We start from the raw sequence: 19,877 nt of genomic DNA, 5'->3' as shown, positions 1-19,877 counted from the left end.
TTAAAGCATGGGACTAGGTGTTGGCTAGGATATTGGAGATGGGTTTTGGATAAACTCATGTTTAGAGAGGGTAAAAGGTACAAAGCTGTAGAAGGAGACATGAATGAGGGGGAAATAGGTGAGTTATACCTCTCGAGGGGGCAACCTTGTAGAGCTACAAAGAGAGCAGGTCTGTGGAAGATTGGATTACGCTTTCAAAGGACCTACATCTGTCTAATGGGCTGAATGGCCTCCCCGTACTCTGTCAGATTGTATACATTCACTGACTGCTGGAAACTACCTTTCAAAAATCAACCATGATGCTCAAATCCTCCCGAGAAATCACTGCTCTATTTAAGAACATTTTAGAAACCCCATTTTTAAAAACAATTATAACCCAAATCCTTCCTTCCAATGCACCAATGGCATTCCATCCACCACCTTCAACATCCACTCCCTCCAACACCCTGGAGCTGTTCAGGGAGAGGTGGGTGCCGCAGGGAGTGGAGTGCATCATTTCCCCCTCCAACGCTATTTTGATTTAGTCCCTGCCCTTCCCTTCACTGTTTTGATCGCACAGCATTGCCCTTTGATGTGAAGGGCACTGCTTGTCACAGGCCACTCGGGTGTTTTCCTATCTTCCTGGTGGTGGAAATTAGATAATGATTTGTGCACTTTGTAAAGAAAAAAAAATCCACTCCCTCCTCTACTGACACTCAGTAGCTGCAGTGTGTACTATCAACAAGATACACTGCAGAAATTCACCAAAGACCCTTAGAAAGCACCTTCCAATCCCACAACCATTTCCATTTAGAAGAACAAGGGCAGCAGATGCCTGGGAACGCCACCCCCTGCAAGTTCTCCTCCAAGCCACTCCCCATCCTGACTTGGAAAAATATCGCCATTCCTACAGTGTCACTAGGTCAAACACCTTGAGGTTTCTTGTAGCATTGTGAGTCTATCTTCAACACATGGACTGCAGTGGTTCAAGAAGGCAGCTCACCGGGGATCCAAGATGGCGGCGACCCAGCAAGTCTGAGTCTACAGTGCTCCTCCCAAGACTTGGGCAAAGTGGGTCACCCGCCCCCACCACACTCACCAAATCATTTAAAATAGTTTTTACTTAATGTAATTAGTTGTTTAGTATTGAATTTAAACAATTTAATCTCCAGTAAAAATTACCAAAGGGAAGGGAGCCCACAACTCTCAGCAGGCAGGAACCCCTCCCCCGCCCTCTTCAGCTGCAGCAGAGGCGTCCGCAGCCGCCCCGGGGGACTTACCGACGGTGGCAAGCCTCGTGGAAATCATCTCCAAACTCGGTGCGAAGATCGACGCCTTCATCGAAGAGTCCCGGAGCCGATGGGACTCACTCTCGGCTGCACTGCAAAAGCACGACCGAGACATCAAGGAAATTGAGCGCCAAGTCGGAGGAGCGGAGCTAAAGGCCGCGACCTCCGAAACTACCGCACAATTGGCCGTGGAGCGGGTCCGGATGCTCGAACAGCGAGACCGGACCTTAGAGAATCACATTGATGACCTCGAGAATCGAGGTCGTCGAAAAAACATTGGTTTGCTGGGCCTTCCCGAACGGGAAGAGGAAGGCCAGTTTATAACGTTCCTTGAACAGTGGCTTCCACAGCTGTTAAATCTGGAGGCTGGATCAGGCCAGGTAAGGGTGGGATGGGCCTACTGGGTTGCGGTACGCGGGCCCGGCTTGAACCAGCGCCCATGCCCGGAACTGTTCCGGCTGCAGAGCTATAAGGAGAGGCAGATACTCCTAGAAACCTCCAGAAATTTTGGAAAAGATCCCCAAGCCATGATCTATAAAGGATCCATGATCATGTTATTCCAGGACTTTTCTCCAGCTCTGGTCTGAAAGAGGAAGGCATTCGATGAAATGAAGAAGTGTTTAAGGGACTTAAATATTTAGTACTCCTTATGCTACACAGCGACGCTATGCTTTAACCATGAAGGATCCATGTATAACTTCAGATCGTCGGAAAAGGTTGAGGAAGTTTTGGACTCTCTTAGATAAATTGTAAGAGATAGTTGATGTTGGTTTGCTTTCCCCCCCCACTCAGATGTACATCCCCTTTTTTTAAAAATATATTAATCCCCTTTTTTTTAACCTTACTATTTAATATTATCTTGGGGAGTGGGGAGAGGGATTTATTTATTTGTTCTCTATTTAACAATTTTTCCCCTTGTTTTAATTCTATACATATATATACATATAGGCCGGGGGGGTTAGTAAATGTTGGTGGGGGGAGGTGGTTACCTTATCCTATTTTAAGACATAAGAGTGGAAGTAAGGCCATTCGGCCCATCGAGTCCCCTCCGCCAATCAATCATGGCTGATGGGTATTTTAACTCCACTTACCCGCATTCTCCCCGTAGCCCTTAATTCCTTGAGACATCAAGAATCTATCAATCTCTGCCTTGAAGACATTTAGCGTCCCGGCCTCCACTGCACTCTGCGGCAATGAATTCCACAGGCCCACCACTCTCTGGCTGAAGAAATGTCTCTGCATTTCTGTTCTGAATTGATCCCCTCTAATTCTAAGGCTGTGTCCATGGGTGCAAGTTTCCTCGCCTAACGGAAACAATTTCCTAGTGTCCACCCTTTCCAAGCCATGTATTATCTTGTAAGTTTCTATTAGATCTCCCCTTAATCTTCTAAACTCCAATGAATACAATCCCAGGATCCTCAGCCGTTCCTCGTATGTTTTATCTCTGTCTCGAGGAGCGGGGTTGTTTTTCCCTTGCTATTTTGTATTATTATATCTAATTATTACTTGTTGAGGCTGTAATTTTATAGTTATACATGTTTATACATGGTATTAACATTACCAAATATATCCAGGTGTTGGTGTGGGTGGTGGGGTAGGGTGCTCACTGTTAACTCTAGCTCTGTAGTATATCTGAATTCTCCTCATCCTATTGATGAGCGTGTAGGTCAAGGGTGGGGCACTGGTTGGGAGAGGATACGATGGACTTTTGGAAAGGAAGTGATACCCCTGGGAACAAGGGGGAAAATCTCCATTTAAATACGTTTTTTTATGTCAAAATTGTTTTTTATTATACTGTTGTGAGTGTATTAGAGAGCCTTTGTTTTTGTGAATTTTATATGCTCTCTGCTCAGGATGTTCTGGATAGGGTTTCCCCTCCCGAGGGGTCTCGGATTTGCCTGGACGATTATGGTTGATCAGTCGGTTAAGTGGTGCACCTGGAATGTCAAGGGGAGTAATTTGCCAGTCAAAAGTAAGAAAATATTATCAAACCTCAAGAAAGAAAGGGTTGATATAGCTCTCCTACAGGAGACACATTTGTTGGATAAAGAACACTTGAAATTACGACAGGGTGGATTTTATCAGGCCTTTTTTAGCTCAAAAAGTAGGGGAGTTGTTATTCTTATTCGGAAGAATTTCCCTTTCAAGATCCTAAATCAGGTAAAAGACGAATTTGGACGATTTATTCTGAGTAAAGCCATTATAAATGGAGAGGAATATGGGATTTTAAATTTGTATTGCCCCCCGGTACATCCTTTAAATTTATAACAGAAGCCTTCTCAAAATTGATGGCTCTTGGTGCCCGTCATACATTATAGGGGGAGACTTTAATTGTATTATGGATCCGGAAATAGATAGGATTCCCAAGAGTACTGCAGGAGTATCCCCCAGATTCAGACAATTGGTGGATTTGAACAAAGAATTAGGATTAGTAGATGTGTGGAGATGCCTTCACCCACAGGGTAGAGATTTTTCTTTTTACTCCAATCCACATAAATGTCACATCAGAATCGAAATGTTTTTTGCCCCCTTGATTTTTTTAAATTCGATATCATCCTGTAAAATAGGCAGTATAGCAATTTCCGACTACGCTGCTGTATATATGGAAATCAAGGCGAGGAACAATGAGATATCCCCCTGGTATTGGCGTATGGACCCCTTCCTGATGAAAGATAGTAAATTTGTAAAGTATTTCTGTCAAGAATTTAAAACTTTTTTAGAAATTAATTCAGGTACAGGTAGCACCCATCAATGATGTGAGAGATCGTCAAAGCTTACACGCGAGGTTTGATCATCTCTTACTCAGTGACCCAGGAAAAATTAAAGGGAGAACAACAGTGTCTGCTCGAAGCTCGCTTAAAAGCGGCTGAAACAGCATACACTGATAGACCTTCTATTATCAAATTACAAAGGATTACGGCCCTTAGGACAACTCAAAACACCACGCTTACCCAAATGGCTAAGAGGAAAATATTACTTGCAAAACAAAGGTTATATGAATTTGGCGATAAACTTGATAGGTACTTAGCATTTCTCGCAAAGAAAAAGAAGGCCCCTCGAACTATCACACCTGTCACGGAAAGTACGGGTATTCTGACTCATAAAATGATTAATGCAATCTTTAGAAAATTTTATTCTGATTTATATAAATCGCAGGATTGCGAAGACAGGACTGGGAGGATGCAGTCATTTTTTAAACACGTGACCGTTCCGAACCTAACTCCGGAACAGGTAATCGGTCCTGAATATTGCCCTAACAATCCAAGAAAAAATTGACACAATCAGGCAACTTCAGAGTGGTAAGGCACCTGACCCAGATGGCTTTCAAGCTGAATTCTATAAAAAATTTACAGGAATATTGGCTGGCCCACTTATGGACATGTATAACTATGCATACAGTCAGGGCTGACTCCCGCCTTCGCTGAAAGAGGCAAATATCTCTTTTATCCTTAAAAAAGGAAAGGACCCAGAAGATTGTACATCATACAGACCAATATCCTTGCTAAATGTAGATTTTAAAATCCTCTCTAAAATGTTAGTATTGAGGCTAGAAAGGGTATTGCCACATATCATAAAGGAGGATCAGACGGGGTTTATTAAGGGCCGTAGATCATCCAATAATGTTAGAAGGGTTTTGAATATGATTCAAGCCTGCCATCAGGGAAAGATACCAGGAGTAGTAGTCTCATTAGACGCGGAAAAGGCATTCGATAGGGTTGAATGGTCATATCTGTTTTACACATTGGAAAGGTTTGGCGTTGGAAAGGTGTTTACCAAATGGGTCTCAACATTGTATAGTGATCCCAAAGCAGTTGTGGTTACCAATGGATTAGGTTCAGATAGCTTCAGTGTGGGTAGGGGCTGCCGTCAGGGATGTCCTCTCTCGCCATTGTTATTTATGCTAATAATTGAACCACTAGCAGAAGCTATATGGGCTGATCCTAATATAACAGCCCCGAGGATTGGTACAGGTAAACATAAAATTACCCTCTATGCAGATGATGTTCTCCTATTCCTCAGTAATCCCCTGATATCCGTGCCTCATTTAATCCAAGTTATTAATATATTTAGTGCATTTTCAGGCGACAAAATTAACTTCTCAAAATCGGAAGCTTTGCCAATGGGTGGCCTTGCTAGTATATCCCACTTAGTGGACGGATCCCATTTTCCAGGTGGTCCCTGGAGGGTTTCTTATATTTAGGCATTTTTATTACCCCAGTATTTAGTCAGTTATCCAGCGATGGGGAGACCTTCCAATTTCCTGGCTGGGCAGAATAGCACTAATTAAAATGAATGTCCTGCCCTGTCTCCTACACCCTATGAGAATACTTCCGGTGATGCTGCCAAGGCTGCCAGTGCGTAAATTACATGGCTGGTTAGGTTCCTTTATCTGGAATCATAGACGGCCCCTCATTAAACTGAAGAAGTTACAGCTTCCACAGGCAAGGGGAGGATTGGACTTCCCAGATTTTAGGAAATATCAGTTAAGTTCCCTATGAAGTTACATAGCTGATTGATTGCAGGTCAGACAAGACCCAATCTGGCTGGACATCGAGGCTTCTCAAGTAAAATGCCCACTTATTAACCTTTTATTTTCAGACAAGGGGAAAATCACTACGGATCACTGTAAAAACCCTACAATACTAAACACAATTAAGGCTTGGAATATAATGTGGCAAAATGAGGGCAACTCACATAAAACATCCCCCTATGCTCCGATAGTGGGAGCATGGGGATTTCAACCGGGGTTTACAGATGCCACTTTCAAACTCTGGAGATCCAGGGATATCTCATGTTTAGGGGATCTGTTTAAAGATGGGGTCCTGATGTCTTTTGAACAGCTGCGTCAGAAATTTGGATTACCTAATGGAGACCTCTTTCGATACTTCCAAATTCGAGATTATATACAGAAGAAGACTACGTTATTAGATAGTCTTTATAAATCAGATAGAGAATGTAGAGTGCTACAATCAATGGGGGTATCTTCCGTCAGTACTATTTATCATTTACTACATGATGAAGTATCAGGAGATATGGACAATCCGCTTAAAACATGGGATCAGGATTTGGGACTAAAAATCTCTATAGAAACGTGGAATGACATTTGGGAAAACGCTAGAAGAATTACTATCTGTAACAGAACCCAGGCTATCCAGCTGAAGATACTTCATAGGGCCCATATAGCACCGGATCGATTGGCAAAATTTAAGGCAGGAGCATTTCCAATGTGTCCCAAATGTAAAATAGAGGTGGGCACTCTTGTACATTGCTTATGGACCTGTCATAATATCCATAGATATTGGACTAAAGTAGCAAGTGCTTTGACAGAAATCTTAGGAACGGAAATTAGAGTGGACCCTGTATCTCTCCTTTTGGGCTTTTCGAACTTACCCTCCCTGGATATGCACAGGAAGAGATTATTTTCTATTCTCTCTTTCTGTGCAAGGAAAAATATTTTGGTAAACTGGGTGGCTGAGGGCCCCCCTGGACTTTCAAATTGGCACAGATTAATCATGGAATGTATTCCCCTTGACTTCCTTACAAATATGGTGCACCAAAAGACCGAATTATTCTATAAAATATGGCAGCCCTTCTTGAATTACATAAATACAGAAATTTCGGCCATCCTAACAAGGGCTTTTATTTAATTGATATGGCAAACCTGGCTGGTCCGGGGCCCCTTTGGAGAGGAATCCCAGGTTTTATTACGATTTGATGTTAACACATTCCGAGCATGTATCTCACTACCCAATTTCTATGTTATCCGTCAGTTTTTTTTATCTTATTTGAATAATATAAGAGACTTAATTATACACTCTGGTTAGTTGTAGGTTAGATTAGTAGTCAGTTAACAGTGGCACAGTGGTTAGCACTGCTGCCTCACAGCGCCAGGGACCTGGGTTCAATTCCCGCCTCAGGCGACTGACTGTATGGAGTTTGCACGTTCTCCCCGTGTCTGCGTGGGTGTGCTCCGGTTTCCTCCCACAGTCCAAAGATGTGTGGGTCAGGTGAATTGGCCATGCTAAATTGCCCGTAGTATTAGGTAAGAGGTATGCGTATGGGTGGATGGCGGGTCGGTGTGGACTTGTTGGCCCGAAGGGCCTGTTTCCACACTGTAAGTAATCTAATCTTTTGTTTTTTTTCTTGGTATTTTTCTTTTGTTAAATTTTGGTTATTATTTATTTAAGATTTAATTGTATATCAATGTTGATACTTGGGTGTTTTTTATATTTTGTAAATTTGTAAAAATATGTTAAATTTTTAATAAAAACATCTATAAAAAAAAGAAGGCAGATCCCCAACACCTTCTCTCGGGGTAACTAGGGTCAGACTGGTTTAGCCTTCAATCCTGGAGCGTCCAGTGGCTCTGTGCTGATGGAGTCCAACCTAACCGGAGTTGTGTCACCCTGTATTCCTCATGAAGGGCTTTTGCCCGAAACATCGATTTTCCTGCACCTCGGATGCTGCCTGAACTGCTGTGCTTTTCCAGCACCACTCTAATCCATAACTAGGTACCAACAGGTCGATAGAAAAGTGTAAACACCCAATCCCATGACATGAATTATGTGTAAGATCATTCCCTGTCTCTGATGTCCTGTCAGATCTGGAACTAAGGGGCAGATAGCACAGAGGGAGAAAGTGAGGACTGCAGAAGCTGGAGATCAGAGCTGAAAAATGTGTTGCTGGAAAAGCGCAGCAGGTCAGGCAGCATCCAAGGAGCAGGGGACTCGACGTTTCGGTTTTATGCCCGAAACGTCGATTCTCCTGCTCCTTGGATGCTGCCTGACCTGCTGCGCTTTTCCAGTAACACATTTTTCAGCAGATAGCAGAGTAGGGATAAACTTGTGGAAGATTTTGTGTGGAAATGTTAAGAGCCGCGAGGTTTTGCTGCAGCTCTATAAAACCCTGGTTACACCACACTTGGAATATTGTGTCCAGTTCTGGTCGCCTCACTATAGGAAGGATGTAGATGCTTTAGAGAGGGTGCAGAGGAGATTTACCAGGATGCTGCCTGGACTGGAGGGCTTGTCTTATGAAGAGAGGTTCAGTGAGCCCAGGCTTTTCACACTGGAGGGAAGGAGGCAGAGAGGTGACTTGATCGAGGTGTACAAGGTAATGAAAGTAATAGAGTAGAGAGCCAGAGATTTTTCCCTCAGGGCAGAAATGGCTGTCGCAATGGGTCACAATTTTAAGGTGATGGGAGGAAGGTGTGGGGAGATATCAGAGGAAGTTTCCCAGGGCAGAAATGGCTGTGGCAAGGAGTCATAATTTTAAGGTGATGGGAGGAAGGTGTGGGTGAGATGTCAGAGGAAGTTTCTTTATGCAGAGGGTGGTGGGTGTGTGGAATGCACTGCCAGCGGTGGCAGTAGACTCAGAGACATGAGGGATATGTAAGTGACTGCTGGACAAGCAGATGGACAGCAGTAAATGAGGGGTGTGTAGGTTAGGTTGATTAGATTAAGATAAATGCTGGACCAACATCGTGGGCCGTCCTATGTTCTGTAATGTTCACGATGAGCACCAAAGGGTTAAAGTTAACACACACAGCACCAGGTAATGGTCCACTCGCTTCCGACGCCCGCTGCTCCTTCACTACCAGCGGGGCGTTGTGTGATTTCTAACACCGTCCAGCCCAGTCGGACACCGACCCCTCCCACATCGCGGCCCCCAAAGGGTTAACCCGAGCAACTTTCGGTTTGCAAAGCGGATGAAGACGAGCCTTCGGTGGGCGGGTTGAAACGGTCCGTTCCCTAAAGTGGGTCACCCCCCCGAGGGGGGGGGGGAATGAGAAGCCCCAGCCCCCTCCCCCCTGAGAATCTGCCCTTGGCCCGGGGATTCCCCTGGGCCCGGTGACGTCACCGCGCTTGTTACATTGCACTGTCGCCTGTATCTGCTGTCAGTTTCAGCCATGGAGACTCCCAGCTCCGGGAGGGACTGGAGGAAACACATCGTCCGGCAGCTCCAACACCGAGATCGACGCCAGAAACTACACTTCGAGGATCTCATCCACTCCTGTGAGCCTTTCCCCCTCTTGTCCGGTTGCGCTGGGGGTTGGAATTGGGGAGGGGGGTTAGTAAAATAGCAAAAGAGATTCTCCACACCGTTGCAACATCCGCTGATTGTATTTTTCTTATAATATAAAAAAGATCTTCGCCATCGCCTTTGTTATACCTGGTGGAAAAAATAGACCATGAGCTGGTGCTCCGAATCCCGCCCACCCGCTTTGCTCGCCGATTCTTATAGAGTCCCAGGGTCGGGCTGGCATTACTGGACAACACCTCACATTCTGAGCTTGTCTCTGTCACCCGAAGGACCCCTGCTCCCTTATTTTCTTTGTTTATTTTTGTTGGAGCCTGGGCTTAGGCCAGTGTTTATTGCCCGTCCCTAGTTGCCCCCTTGAGAAGGTGGGGGTGAGCTGCCTTCTTGAACCCCTGCAGTCCATGTGCTGTGGGTAGACCCTTAGGGAGGGTATTCCAGGATTGTGATCCAGTGACAGTGCAGGAACTGCCTTATATTTCCAAGTCAGGATGGTGAGGGGCTCGGAGGGGAACTTGCAGGGGGTGGTGTTCCCATGTATCTGCTGCCCCTTGTCTTTCCAGATGGAAGTGAGAGGTTGTGGGTTTTGAAAGTGCTGCCTAAGGATCTTTGGTGAGTTTCTGCAGTACCTCTTGTAGATGGTACACACTGCTGCTACTGTGCGTCAGAATTGGAGGGAGTGGATGTTTGTGGACATGGTGCCAATCAGCAAGTTTGGACAAGATTTGTGCCAATCGAGCAGGGGCTGCTTTGTCCTGCAGGGTGTTGTTGGAGTTGTACCCATCCAGGCAAGTGGGGAGTGTTCCATCACACTCCTGACCTGGGCCTGGGACAGGTGTGAAGAGTAAGGAGGTGAGTTATTCATGGTGCTGGGCTGGGCCAGCATTTATTCCCCGTCCCTAGTTGCCCCTTGAGAAGGTGATGGTGAGCTGTCTTCTTGAACTGCTGCAGTCCATGTGCTGTGTGCTGACCCACAATGCCCTTATGGAGGGAATTCCTGGATTCTAACTCAGTGACACTGAAGGAACAGCAATATGTTTTCAAGTCAGGAACCTTGATTTGACTGAGGTAACGGTGATCCATGCTTTAGCTACTCTCGTCAGTTGAAACTCAGGCGATGTTGTTAATGATGTGATGACTGTGAGTTCAAGATCTCATTTCAGAAAATCTGGCTCAAAGTCTAGGTTGACAGTCCTGAAGAAATAGTGTGCTGTTAAAGGTGAGAATTACAGGGTAAAGGCAGGATAGTGGAGCTCAGTATAATTGGAGCAGTCATGATGCCACTGAATGGCGAAGCAGATTTGATGGGCTGAATGGCCCAATCCTGTTCCTGTGTCTGATAGTTTTATGGTCTTTCCGATGAGATGTTAAAATTCAGGGAGACAGAAAACAAATTCCAAGGCACTATTTCAAAGAACATTGGCTCTCCTTTGTGACGTGGGACAATATTCATGCAAACAGCATCTCTGAGCCAGTGGATCTGCTATTGTGAGAACTTGCTGTGCACCAAGTTTCCTACTTTACAACAGTGACTATTTGAGGACTTGAGTTCAGAAGTAGCAATGGCACCCAGCAGTTACACGGGTCCTTGGCTAAGAGCGTGCTGCGCATAATTTCACAGAATCACACAGCACCGAAGAGACCCTTTGGCCATCAAGTTTGTGTTTCCAACATTACTCTAACTCGATAGTTCTCCCACTTTCCAGCACTGGATCCATACCCTTGAATGTTATGACACTTCTAGAGCTCAGCCAAGTACTTTTTAAAGGTCGTGAGGTTTCCTGTCTCAACTCCCCTCCCAGACTCCCACCTCCCTCTGGGTGAGACAATGTTCCTCAGATCCCCCTTAACTTTGAAGCAAAAGGCAGGAAGTTTATGTCCCCATTGTTATTGACCCTTGAATTAAGGGGAACAGCTGCTTTCTATTCACTCCTCAACCTTCTGTACCTCTGCCTGGTTCCCTCTCTCTGCTCTGAAGAAAACACCCTGAGCGTATCCAGTCTCTCTCCATCACTGAAATGCTCCCTCCCAGACACCATCCTGGTGGATCTCCTCTGCACCCTGTCTGGTACAATCATGTCCCTTCTACAGTGTGGTAGCCAGAACTGCTCACAATGCACCAGCAGTGGCCTCACCCAAGTCCTGGACACATTCCTGTTCTCCTAATCTGATCTATGACTAATCAAGGCAAGTGTCCAATATGTCATCTTAACTACACTATTAACCTCGAGTGCGGTGCTGGAAAATCCTGCTCCTCGAATGCTGCTCCTGACCTGCTGTGTTTTTCCAGCACCACACTCTCAACTCTGCTCTCCAACATCTGCAGTCCTCACTTTCTCCCACCCTATTCACCTGTCTTGCAGCAGTCAGGGATCTATGGACAAGCAATGCAAAATCCCCCTGCTCCACTGAGCTATATATCTAGAGGATTGCAGTGTAAGGATGCAGAACTTATGCTGCAGTTATCCAAAGCCCTGGTTAGAGCCCACTTGGAGTACTGTGAGCAAATCTGGGCACCATACCTTTGGGAGGATGGATTGGATTCGGAGTAGGTTTACAACAGAATACTTGGACTTCAGGAGCTCAGTTGTGAGGAGAGATTATACAAATCCACAAAAATACTGTGGAATTTAGAAGGTTAAGGGGTGATCTGATCAAAGCTTTCAAGGAAAAGACTGGCTGTAATGTGATTACATCACTAACACTTTAAGTGCTGCTTCTAAAGCACGATTTTTCAGTAATGTGGGATTACACAAGAACGCAGTCGTCACATTATAGACAAACTGACTGTATATGAGGCTAGGTCACAGATCAGCCATGATCTCATTGAATGGGGGAACAGGCCTGAGGGGCTGAATGGCCTACTCCTGTACTTATTTTGAGTTTCCTGCCAATTATTGAGTACTCCCTTGTCTTGTTACTTCTAAATTTCACCACCTTACATTTATCAGGGTTAAATTCCATTTGCCCCCTGACCAATCTGTGTCTATCCTCCTGTAACCAAAGATCTTCATTGAAAAGTATGGTGCTGGAAAAGCACACTGGTCATGTAGCATCCGAAGAGCAGGAGAGTCAACGTTTCGACTCTGATCATCTGCAGTCTTCACTTTCTCTTGGCTAATCTTCATGTCAATTTTTGTGCACTTTTGATCTCCCTCCCTAAGAAAGGACATGCTTGCCTTAGAGGGAGTGTGGCGGAGTTCACTGGGCTGACATCAGGGATGGTAGGACTCTCCCATGGGCTGTGATTAGTTTGACTAGGTCTGCATTCACCAGAGTTTAAAAGAGATGAGAGGGGATTGGATAGAAATGTATAAAATTCTAACTGGGCTGGACAGACGAGACACAAGAAGGGTGTTGCCCGTGTTTGGGTGAGTCTAGATTAGAGTGGTGCTGGAAAAGCACAGCAGGTCAGGCAGCATTCAAGGAGCAGGAAAATCGACGTTTTGGGCAAAAGCCCTTCATCAGGAATCAGGCCTTTGCTCTGATTTCCAGCATCTGCAGTCCTCACCTTTGCCCTTGGTTGGGTGAGTCCAGAGTCCTGGGACACAGCCTCATGATATGGGGTAGACCATTTAGGACTGAAATGAGGACAGATTCCTTCTTTTGGGGGGTGGACCTGGACCTGGACCTGTGGAATTTGCTGTCACACAGACCAGTCACTGAATATATGCAAGGAGGAGAGAGAAAAGTTATTTGATAGTGAAGGCAGAATGAGGAAAAAGTGGGAATATCGCCTTGAGACAGAGGATCAGCTGAGATCATATTGAATGATGGAGCAGGCTAAAGGGCCTACTCTGACTAGAAGGTTCTCTGATTACAGTTTAGAAGTTTGCCAGTAAGTGGGACCATTTTATAGTAGCAATGTCACTGGAATAGCAATCCCAGTCTGGCCACGAATGCTCTGGAGTTGTGGGATCAAACCCCACGGCAGCTAATGGTGAAATTTGAATTCCGATTTGAAAATCTGGAATTTGAAAAGCTAGTCTAATGGTGACTTTTTTCATTGTCTTAAAAAACCCACTTGGTTCACTCATATCCTTCAGGGAAGGGAAATCTGCCATCCATACCCGGTCTGGCCCACACGTGACTCCAGACCCACAGCAATGTGGTTGAGGGGCATTTGGGGATGGGCAACAAATCCGAGCCAGAGGGATGAATGAATATAATAACGAGGAAGGTGGCAGTGAGCTGTAATCAGAATAGCCATGACTTTGCTGAAAGAGGGAGGAGGAGGCTTGAGGGGCTGAACTGCCTGCCCTGCTCCTAACTCATTGATCTAATGAGCTGTCAAGTGATGCCCTGAGATTGTCGCTATAGAAATTTAACTCTTTACAGACAGTAAGGTGCACCTGTCCACTTTAAGCACAACACAAAATGTCACGCAAGTCCTTCGACTAATTGAGATTAACCTTCTTGCAAAAGGGAGTGGCTTCAAGGCTCACAGTTTGTTGTAAGAGCAGGCTACCCAAGGAGTAAGGGTCTGTACTGCCCATTTAAACCTCCCCCTACCCCCTACAGGCAGCTCCTGAGGTCGGTCACACCACAGCGTGTGCTTTTCTGAGAGCATCAAGCTGGCTGAAGCATTCCAAGCCTCTGTGTCAAATTCTTCTTGCAAGAGCCATTCCACAGAGTTAGAGGTTGTCAGTTTTACAACCTCATCAGGATTGTTTGAAAGAGCTGTAGCCAGAAGCAGTAATCCTTGCTTTCAGCACAACAGCTGTGGTGTATAAATGTTCCCATTAAGTAGTATTGCAGAATATTTAAATTCCAAATATTTGGTTTGATTTGATTTATTATTGTCACATGTACTGAGATACAGTGAAAAGTATTGTTTATGTGCTAACCAGACAAATCATATTGTACATCAGTACATCAGGGTAATGGAACAGAATGCAGAATATAGTATTAAAGCTCCAGAGAACGTGCAGAGAAAGATCTGCTCTAATATATCAGAGGTCCATTCATAAGTCTGATAACAGCAGGGAAGAAGCTGATCTTGAACTTTTGTACACGTTTTCGAACTTTTATATCTTCTGCCCGATGGAAGGATGTGGAAGAGGGTATAACTGGGTGGGAGGGGTCTTGTCGGGTGCTTTCCAAAGGCAGCAGGGAGTATAGATAGAGTGGCTGGATGGAAGGCTGGTTTACTTGGGGTAAAAACAATGGCTGCAGATGCTGGAAACCAGATTCTGGATCAGTGGTGCTGGAAGAGCACAGCAGTTCAGGCAGCATCCGAGGAGCAGCGAAATCGATGTTTCGGGCAAAAGCCCTTCATCAGGAATAAAGGCAGTGAGCCTGAAGGGTGGGGAGATAAGTGAGAGGAGGGTGGGGGTGGGGAGAAAGTAGCATAGAGTACAATGGGTGTGTGGGGGAGGGGATGATGGTGATAGGTCAGGGAGGAGAGGGTGGAGTGGATAGGTGGGAAAGGAGGTAGGCAGGTAGGGCAAATCCGGAGAAGTCATGGGGACAGTGCTGAGCTGGAAGTTTGAAACTAGGATGAGGTGGAGGAAGGGGAAATGAGGAAACTGTTGAAGTCCACATTGATGCCCTGGGGTTGAAGTGTTCCGAGGCGGAAGATGAGGTATTCTTCCTCCAGGCGTCTGGTGGTGAGGGAGCGGCGGTGAAGGAGGCCCAGGACCTCCATGTCCTCAGCAGAGTGGGAGGGGGAGTCAAAATGTGGACTTCAACAGCTTCCTAATTTCCCCTTCCCCCACCTCATCCTAGTTTCAAACTTCCAGCTCAGCACTGTCCCCATGACTTGTCGGGACTTGTCCGACCTGCCTAGCTCCTTTTCCACCTATCCACTCCACCCTCTCCTCCCTGACCTATCACCTTCATCCCCTCCCCCACTCACCCATTGTACTCTATGCTACTCTCTACCCACCCCTACCCCCCTCTCACTTATCTCTCCATGCTTCCAGCTCACTGCCTTTATTCCTGATGAAGGGCTTTTGCCCGAAACGTCGATTTCGCTGCTCGTTGGATGCTGCCTGAACTGCTGTGCTCCTCCAGCACCACTGATCCAGAATCTGGTTTGCGTGGGGGACTGGGCTGCATTCACAACTCTCTGTAATTTCTTGTGGTCTTGGGCAGGGCAGTTGCCATACAATGCCGTGAAGCTTTCTATGCTGCATCTGTAAAAGTTGGTAAGATTGCAAGAGGATTGGAGGATAGGAATAAACAAGTCCAACTGTAAATTCGCAGGGTCTTGACCCGACCACATCTGGAGTATTGGGTGCAAGTTTGATTTTTATATTTAAGGAAGGATATATGTAGAGTCATAGAGATGTACAGCACAGAAACAGACCCTTTGGTCCAATTGTCCATGCTGACCAGATACCCTATATAAGTTTAGTCCCGTTTGCCAGCATTTGGTCCATATCCCTCTGTACCTTTTGTATTCATATACCCGTCCAGATGCCTTTTAAATGCTGTAATTGTACTAGCTTCCACCACTTCCTCTGGCAGCTCATTCCATACACGTACCACCCTCTGCGTGAAAAAGTTGCCCCTTAGGTCCGTTTTATATCTTTCCCCTCTCACCCTAAACCTATGCCCCTCTAGTTCTGGACTCCCCAACCCCAGGGAAAAGACTTTGCCTATTTATCCTATCCATGCCCCTCATAATTTTGTAAACCTCTATAAAGTCACCCCTCAGCCTCTGACGCTCCAGGGAAAACAGCCCCAACCTGTTCAGCCTCTCCCTGTAGCTCAAATCCTCCAACCCTGTTAACATCTGTGTAAATCTTTTCTGAACCATTTGAGGTTTCACAACATGCTTCCGACAGGAGGGAGACCAGAATCGCGCGCAATATTCCAAAAGTGGCTGAATCAATGTCCTGTACAGCCGCAATATAACCGCCCAACTCTAACACTCAATGCTCTGATCAATAAAGTCAAGCAAACCAAACGCCTTCTTCACTATCCTATCTACCTGCGACTCCACTTTCAAGGAGCTATGAACCTGCACTCCAAGGTCTCTGTGTTCAGCAACAGCCCCCCCAGCACCTGACCATTAAGTGTATGAGTCCTGCAGTGATTTGCCTGTCCAAAATGCAGCACCTCACATTTACCTAAATTAAACTCCATCTGCCACTACTCAGCCCATTGGCCCATCTGGTCCAGATCCTGTTGTAATCTGAGGTAACCCTCTTCACTGTCCACTACACCTCCAATTTTAGTGTCATCTTCAAACTTACTAACTGTACCTCTTATGCTCGCATCCAAATTATTTATATAAAATTACAAAAAACAATGGACCCAGCACCGATCCTTGTGGCACTCCACTGGTCACAGGCCTCCAGTCTGAAAAGCAACCCTCTACCACTACTCTCTGTCTTCCATCTCTGAGCCAGTTCTGTATCTAGATAGCTAGTTCTCCCTGTATTCCGTATGATCTAACCTTGCTAACCAGTCTATCATGCGGAACCTTGTTTAACACCTTACTAACGTTCATGTAGATCACACCCACTGATCTACCCTCATCAATCCTTTTTGTTACTGCTTCAATCAAGTTTGTGAGACATGATTTCCCATGCACAAAGCCATGTTGACTATCCCTAATCAGTCCTTGCCTTTCCAAATACATGTAAATCCTGCCCCTCAGGATCCCTTCCAACAACTTACCCACCACCAATGTCATGCTCAATGGCCTATCGTTCCCTGGTTTGTCCTTACCACCCTTCTTAAAAAGTGGCACCGCATTAGCCAACGTCCAGTCTTCCAGCACCTCACCTGTGACTATCGATGATACAAATATCTCAGTAAGGAGCCCAGCAATCACTTCTCTAGCTTCCCAAAGAGTTCTAAGGTACATGTGATCAGGTCCTGGGATTTATCTGCTTGCAAAGTTTCACTGGATTAATCCCTGGGATGAGGGGTTTGTTCCACAATGAGAGACTGAGTAAACTGAGGCAAATTCTGTGGAGTTTAGAAAGGGTTGGACAGGGCAGATACTGAAAGATTGTTTTCCCGGTTGGAGAATCTGAAATACAGGAGGTTACATTCTCAGAATGGAAGGGCGATCGCTTCAGAATGAGATGTGGAAAAGTGACTTCACTCAGGCACTTGTAAGTCTTTGAAATTGTCAGCCCCAGAGGGCTGTGGATGGCCATTGCTGGCATGGACAGAATTCTGGTCTCTCCAGGAATTGAAGGGATGTGGGAAGCACTTGGAAAACTGAGTCCAGAATGGACGGCACGGTAGCTCAGTGGTTAGCACTGCTGCCTCATAGCGCCAAGGACACTGGTTCGATTCCAGCATCAATGACTGTCTGGGTGGAGTTTGTACAGTCTCCCTGTGTGGGTGTGGGTGTGGGTTTTCTCTGGGTGCTCCAGTTTCTTCCCACAATCCAACGTTGTGCAGGTGAGGTGAATTGGCTGTGGGAAATTGCCCATAGTGTTCAGGGATGTGTCGGTTAGGTGCATTAGTCAGGGGTAAATATAGATGAATAGGGTAAGAGAATGGGTCTGGGTAGGTTACGCTTCAGAGGGTCGATGTGGACATGTTCAGCTGAAGGGCCTGTTTCCACACTGTAGGGATTCTATAATCCTAGAACGAGGGGAGACAGTTTAGAAATGAGGCACTGACAGAGATGATGAGAATCCTTTCTCTCAAAGACTCTTGTGAGTTTGGAAATCTCCACCTCAGATGGGGTAGGGAGGGAGGTCATTGAATATTTATAAGATGGAGGTGAGGTGATTCTGGTCAGACAGAGGAATTGAAGGATATCAAGGTGGATGTGAATAGGAATTGGGGATGCAAATAGATCAGCCAATTATTTCTAGTCCAGCATTTCCACGACCGCATTAAATCTTAATTGGAGCATAAGATATGGGAGTGGAATTACGCCATTCGGCCCATCGAGTCTGCTCCACCATTTGATCATGACTGATCTGTTTCTTAACCTCATTCTCCTGTCTTCTCCCTGTATCCCCTTACTAATCAAGAACCAATCTATCGCTGGCTTAAATACACTCAGTGACTTGGCCTTCACAGCTCTCTGCGACAATAAGTTGAGGTCACTATCACCTCAATGCTCCCCTACTGACACTTCAATCTTTTGGGTGTCCAGATTTTTTTCTCCAAATTGTAACGTCCAGCACTGCCTGTTTCTTGGAGAAAGTGAGGACTACAGAAAGAAAAAAAATCCCTTCCTGATGAAGAGCTTATGCCCAAAACGTTGATTCTCCTGCTCCGCAGATGCTGCCTGACCTGCTGTGCTTTTCCAGCACCACACTCTCAATTCTGCCTGTTTCTTATAGGGCTTTCTACGTGCTGCTTAGAAAACTCTCCTGGACACTTTTCAAGAATTCAACTTCCTCTAAGTCTTTCACATTTTGTAGATCCCAATTAATACCGGGGAAGTTGAAATCCCCTACTTTTATTTAGAAGTATAAAAACAATTAAGGTGATGAAATGGGCCAAGTGGGTCAAATGTCAATGGGGAAATTTTTAGTTGACAGTGACCTATGAACTGTAAGGTTTAGGATGATGTTGCAGGGTGACATTGGTCAATTCAATTGACAGAGAACTGAGCTCAGTGGGAGAGTTGGGTCCGATAGACTGAAACCAAAAATAGCGGGAGAGATGGTTGCTGATCAATGGGCTCCTTTCAAAGACAAGATTCATAGGGTACAATTGGGTACTTCCTCCAAAAGGAGAGTTAGGACAAATAATCCCAAACTGTATGAAAGACAAAAGAGGTAGAAATTATGTTAAAAAAGAAAGCTGTTTTTCTGACAGGTGTCAGGTAGAGAATATAATGGAGAACCAAGATGAATACAGAAAGGTGGAAAACCATTCATAACTCAGACCTTTGAGTATAGCAGTTGGGACGTTATGTACAGGACACTGGTGAGGCCTCTTCTGGAGTACTATGTCCAGTTCTGGTCTCCCTGTAATAGGAAGGATATTATTAAGCTAGAGAGGGTTCAGAAGAGATTTACCAGGGTCTTGCTGGGACTGGAGGGTTAGAGTTATAAGGAGAGGCTGGGATTTTTTTCATTGGAGCCTATGAGGTTGAGAGGTGGCCATATAGAGGTTTATAAAATCATGAGGGGTATATAAATAAGGTGTCTTTTCCCCAGGGTGGGGATTTCAAGACTAGGGAGCATATCTTTAAGGTGAGAGGAGAGAGATTTTAAAAAGGGGCAACTTTTTTACACAGAGAATGTTTTGTGTGTTGAAGAAACTTCCTGAGGAAGTGGTGGGTGTGGGTACGGTTAGAACGTTTACAACACGCTTAGATCAGTACATGAATAGGAAAGGGTTTGGAGGGATCTGGGCCAGGGGCAGGCAGCTGGGACTAGTTTGGTTTGAGATTATGGTTGGCATGGGCTGGTTGGGCCGAAGCGTTCTCTTTCTGTGCCGGATGGCTCTATACAAAATGCAAAGAGGGATAATGAGAAATACCGGCAGCTAGCGTAAACAACATCCTTTCTGTTGGTTCAGACGTAGTAAAGGCAAGGTAGAAGGTGGAGCGGGGCCAATTTAGGAACCAAACGCATCGGGGCAAGAGACATGACCGCGGTTAAATGAATACTTTGCTTCTGTGTTTACCTGTGAGGG

General features: G+C 45.5%; 1 protein-coding gene across 3 annotated transcripts in view; it reads left to right on the top strand.

Annotated features, from left to right (window-relative positions):
* Positions 1-8,989: 8,989 nt before the first annotated feature.
* The window catches only part of LOC132816570 (autophagy-related protein 16-like), a 97,648-nt gene continuing 86,760 nt past the window's right edge, over positions 8,990-19,877 (top strand). For all 3 annotated transcript variants that reach the window (XM_060826342.1, XM_060826340.1, XM_060826339.1), the window contains exon 1: positions 8,990-9,283. In XM_060826342.1, coding sequence (XP_060682325.1) covers positions 9,178-9,283 — 106 coding nt within the window. In that variant the 5' untranslated portion in view covers positions 8,990-9,177. The remainder of the gene's footprint in view (positions 9,284-19,877) is intronic.

The sequence above is a fragment of the Hemiscyllium ocellatum genome, chromosome 6, assembly GCF_020745735.1.
Source record: "Hemiscyllium ocellatum isolate sHemOce1 chromosome 6, sHemOce1.pat.X.cur, whole genome shotgun sequence".
NCBI classification, from domain to species: Eukaryota; Metazoa; Chordata; class Chondrichthyes; order Orectolobiformes; family Hemiscylliidae; genus Hemiscyllium; species Hemiscyllium ocellatum.
This window is presented reverse-complemented; position numbering and strand designations above follow the sequence as displayed.